The sequence below is a fragment of the Chiloscyllium plagiosum genome, unplaced genomic scaffold (genome assembly GCF_004010195.1).
Source record: "Chiloscyllium plagiosum isolate BGI_BamShark_2017 unplaced genomic scaffold, ASM401019v2 scaf_10285, whole genome shotgun sequence".
NCBI lineage: Eukaryota > Metazoa > Chordata > Chondrichthyes > Orectolobiformes > Hemiscylliidae > Chiloscyllium > Chiloscyllium plagiosum.
This window is the reverse complement of record NW_025208377.1, coordinates 1-5387: the sequence shown is the minus strand read 5'-3', so window position 1 is coordinate 5387 and position 5387 is coordinate 1. Positions and strand designations below refer to the sequence as shown.

General features: G+C 40.7%; 1 gene segment (V, D, J or C); it reads left to right on the top strand.

Moving 5' to 3' along the window:
• Nucleotides 1-554: 554 nt before the first annotated feature.
• On the top strand, nt 555-3688 carry LOC122546685 (the record flags this gene model as incomplete). The annotated part of the segment is given in 3 exon segments: nt 555-905; nt 2858-3160; nt 3359-3688. Coding segments are annotated over 3 exon segments (730 nt in total), but the record flags the coding sequence as incomplete, so codon positions are not given.
• Between the last annotated feature and the right edge of the window lie 1699 nt (nt 3689-5387).

Here is a 5387-nt window from a genome sequence, read left to right as displayed (position 1 = left end):
GTCTATCGTGCTCTCCCAGTAGTTATGTTTGCTGTGTTTTGGTTTTGAAGTACTGTCCATTTGCATTTGTTCGAGGAGGTATCCATGATTTCATTTCTCTTTACAGCCTAAAATACTCTTGTCAGAATTGCGACAGACGCAACATTCTGTACCGCTCACCCCCGCCCCCATCATTTTCCATCTTTCCCTGTCTCGCCTGAAGGCACTAAATCCTGGAATATTGAATAGCCACTCCTGCCAGGCTCTCAATATGTCTCCATGATAGCAACGGCATCATTTCTTCATTTATGCCAGTAATTCGTCTGCCTTGTTCATCATATTCTGTCATTAAAACGAATACCATCCAACGTTGCTATCTTTCTTCTGATGTTACCGGCCTGTTGTTTCTGTGCCTCCTTGACTCCCTTGCTGTGTCCTCTAAATTTAGCCTTTCACATTTGTCCTGCTTATCTTTCTGTATGGATCCCAGCTTCTCCAGCACTCTGCACAATTATGATTCTTGTATCCATGAATCACAAGAAACCATGATATATGAGAACTGATTTATTTGTTATGAAATTCGTCGGATAATGTATGCGATGTGTTTCCTAAAGGTCCAGATATTCTCCAACCAACCCTTCTCCTAACTGTGAGCTCCAGTGAAGAAATCGCAAGCAGCAAGTTTGCAACCGTTGTCTGTTCAATCATCGAGTTCCGTCCGAAGTCAATCTCCGTGAGTTGGTTGAAAAATGGCCGACCCTTGGATTCTGGCTTCTTCACGTCTCCCGTGTGTGAGGCGAACGGGAACTTCTCGGTGACGAGTCGGCTGATGGTCCCTTATGGTGAATGGTTCAACAGCGCAGTTTATACCTGCCAGGTCACTCATGGAGAGAACATTCAAAGTAAAAACATCACCGCACTCCAGGGTAAGAGACACAGGCGGAGAGAGTACAAATCATTCTGAACTCTGATGTGAATCAAACACATGAATTTATCAGGCGTAGTAAACAGCACAGTACAGCTTCTCGTTTCCCAACATGCCACGTATCTCATTTCAGTTTGAGTGTTACATTAGCATTGCTCATAATTCAACATTTTGGCAAGTCAGAAAAGCATGTTTCCTCTCTGTTGAAGATAGATATGTAGACAGTGAGCTTTGTTAAATAGTTTGTTGCCTGACCATGCTGGGAGAGGCATTCAGAGTGCTGAATCCTTGCCTAATAGCCGCTTCAAGGATAAGTTTGGGAGTGGAGGGGGATATTGGATAGATTGAAACTAGAAAATACTGAGAAACTGAGGTCGAGTGAACGTGGAATAGATGTTTTGACTGGTAGGCGAGACTAGGACCCAAGGGCACAGTCTCCAGGTCAAAGGGGCACCGTTTAGAACTGAGATGGGGAGGAATTTCTTCACCCAGAGGGTGATGAGTCTGTGGAACTTGTTGCTGCAGAGGGCATTGGAGGCCAGGCCATTGTGTGTACTCAAGCCAGAAAGAGATCGGCTCTTGTTTAGTACGGGGAGAAGGTAGGAGAATGGCTTTAGACCGAAACATCGATTTTCCTGCTCATCGGATGCTGCCTGACCTGCTGTGCTTTTCCAGCATCATTCTGATCTAAACTCTGGATTGGCTAACAGCCTTATTCTGATCCTCTATCTTATGATGTTGGGGTCTCAAAATGACGTGGTTAAAATATGCAGTGACCCTTACTTGAAAATAAATCAATATGCGTTCAATGCTTCATTCCCTGCTCAGGAATGACCTGTTGGCTTTGGACATTGTACAACATCAATTTTTATCTGATACTGAGCTCTTTAACTTCATTTATGGGATCAGACCACAGACCAAGTGGGTATCACATTTGATGAACTGGGATAAACGTGATCTCACTGAGCTGCTTTAAGATGCTCTCTGTAATTAGTGGATGCGGCAGGAGAACAAATTCTGGTAAGAATGCTACAATAGGGATGAATGAACTAGGAACTCGAGACATGCTGATTTAGCCTGGTTTGGGGTGGCGATGTTTACACGGTGAGTAGTGGATGTCTATAAAATTAGTGTGCATTTCCATCGCGTTTGTAGATTAATTTAAGACGCTTTTGTTTGTTTTTTTTCTCCCCTGCTCTATGAAGAAATTAAAAAATGCAGCTTGGTAAATAAAGTGAAAGTACAGACCAGTTCTGAACTAACTGAATAGAGGGAAAGACTTAAGGAGATGGGTGTCCTTCTTGATATCCAATGCTGTACTCAATGTCTTGTTTTCAGATCTACTCCAAACACAGCCCACAAGGAACAATGACATAACTTAGAGAATGACATCACACCAATAACGCAAAGTATTTTTGATCACGTTAAATATAATGAACAGAATTTCCATGGCTGTTCACCGCTCCTGTAACACTTTAGAACTCTGCAAAGAGAATAATTATTATTTATTATAATTTGTCCAAAATTTGGGATGTGATTTGGCAGTCAGTGTGACCAGCAGCACTTGCACCTAAGGGTTATGAACATGGAAATGAACTCATTATATTCAGATTACTCTTGTCACAAGTATCAATAGATGGTCTTAAGTGAGAGACAAACTCCGAAAGAATGGTCATTCCATGGGTTACATGATCTTCGATGATTTTACTTTTTTCCCAGGTTTCACTTGTTACAAAGCCAGTGTTCTTTAGGAATAATTACACAGGGTATGTCATAGGTCATCACAAATGTTTCACAGATCAAAATACATCAACAATAGTAAGCATCGTTTCAGTAATAGTTGGAGTTGCCATTTTGAAGGTGATGTCTTCACCCTGTGAAGAAGTAATCTGAAGATTGGGTGTTTATATCATAAAGGGGCATTTTTCATTGACTTTGATTTTTGTTTCATAGAAGATACCGAGTGCCACCCTAACACCGTTAAAACCCTCCCACCACCAGTAGAACAAGTCTTACTGGAGGCGACGGTGACGGTAACCTGCGTTGTGTCCAATCTTCCTTCTGGAGTCAATGTGACCTGGAAACAAGAAAAGAAGCCTCTGAAATCAGAGATTGCTGAGCAGCCTGGACAGAATCCCGACAGCGTGATCAGCAAATTAGACATTTCTACTGATCTGATTAAGTCAGATAAGGTGGGAAGAAGCCTGGGTTGTGACGTCACCATCAGCAATGACAAATGGACAGAATGTCCTCGTTGTGGGCTGGAAACATGGAGACAACTTTCACATTAAACTTTCTTTTTTTACTGAACAGAATGTGTAACATACTGCTCCTTTACAAAAAAAAAGTGAATAAATCTCAAATTAAACATGGCGTATTTTAATATTTAGTGAAATTGTGATATTGGTTCAGGATTTTTTTGGTTGATTTATATTTGTCTTCTATATTCTGCAGTGATTAATCCGCTGGAGCCATCAGTTTCGGTCCTCCTGCCACCAACAGAAGAAATCTCCGCTCAACGGTTTCTCTCCCTCACCTGTTTAGTGAGAGGTTTCTCCCCCCGAGAGATGTTCGTCAAGTGGACAAACAATGACAAGCCGGTGAATCCCAGTAACTACAAGAACACCGAGGTGATGGCGGAGAGTGACAACACTTCCTTCTTCATCTACAGCCTGTTATCCATTACAGCGGAGGAGTGGGCCAGCGGTGCTTCTTACTCCTGTGTGGTGGGACATGAAGCGATTCCATTGAAGATCATCAACAGAACAGTCGATAAATCCAGCGGTAAACCGAGTTTTGTAAACATTTCACTTGCACTGATGGACACTGTTAATTCATGTCAATAAAAATCTCAAAGTTGCATTTAATAATTCAACAGAAAAGTAATAAAGTTTTTTTTCCTCCAGTTGTGAGTTAAATACTGAATCAATTGTTTCTCACTCTGACTTACATTGCATCTGTGTAGTTAAAGTGGATTATTAACAGGTCTAGGACGAATGTCTTGTGCAGTTAATGTTCTCTGCTCAGATACACTCTGGATCAGAGACAGAGTAAGGCTCACTCATTGCAGGAGTCTGCCAAGTACCTTATCCATCCTAAATCCCTCTGTGACAAAATCTGACAATGTCCATTTTATGTCAAGGGTAGGGCACAAGTTTTGAACTTGGTGTTCTTGATTCCCCCGATTGGACATTCTTACAAAATTCATGTCAGTTTTAAACTGCCACATTGCACCAATTGGAAATGTAAATTTAAGACATTTTAAAATTAAATTTGATTGGAACATACCAATCGTAAAGAGTGCAGAACAGTTTGAATGTAACCTTTGTTTCTGGGGAACTTCCAGGGATCTTGCACCAGCGCATGAGTTGACAGAATGTATCTTCACGTTCACACCAAAGAGAATCGACAGATAAGTTGTCGTGGAGCAGAGGGGAGAGGAACGTTGAATGGTCTGTCCTCTTGCTCCATGTGCAGAGTTTTCATGGTAGATGTCCTCTGTAATGTAACCCAGTTACTAACAGGAACAGTCAGCTTCTTGCTTACTGTCCAAAGATTTAACATTTCCATGCAAAACAATACCTTTGAAGCATGTTGGACATGCTTGGCTCTGTTAACAAATGATTAACATTGATTCCCATTATCGAAAACTGGTGTTTGCATCGTCCCGGTTTGGATTCCATAGTTTTGTCTCAGTTTCCTGGAGCACATGGGATCAATTCTGGTATTCGAATACCTGATATCATTTTGTTTCACATACAGAACACAAGTAGAAATTTTCTAATAAACATATTCAGAAATGTTATCAGTGGGATTTGAACTCACGCCTTTTCTCTCAGAGACAGAAATTCTATCACTGCAACAGAAAGTTGCTCATAAAACGCGTATCTCTCCACCAAGGTCAAATCTAATTATGGGCAATCCATTAAAATTAGAACAATAAATTAGAATAATAAAAATTGCAGTCTGGTATAAGAACAGATGCAGAGAGATGATCGCAAATACACACGTAATGACACATATATGGGCTCTCACCTAAAGACACATATTTATGTGCACACTTCAATGTGCATATAGATAAGATGTCACACACACATACTCGCATAGAGCCACACATGCAAGTGGTACTTGAACACTCACCTAAGCTCATACAAAAACTCACATACACCGAAAGAAAATCATTTGCACAAATGAACAGGGGTACTCACACATAACCATGAGAAACATAGACACATGGTAACACACAAATGGGCATGAATGCATATACAGCACAATACGTACAGACATACACACATGAACACAGATACAAATTCTGAAAAATGTCCTCCCACATGTCAACTCACACAGGCACATAAGTGCACAGAGATAAATATTAATATCATTATTTTCCCATTTTCAGAATTACAAACATACGATGACAGAGGCAGCTTAATTAGTTATTTTTAAACCTCATTGATCAGCATGTATACAATATCACACGAAC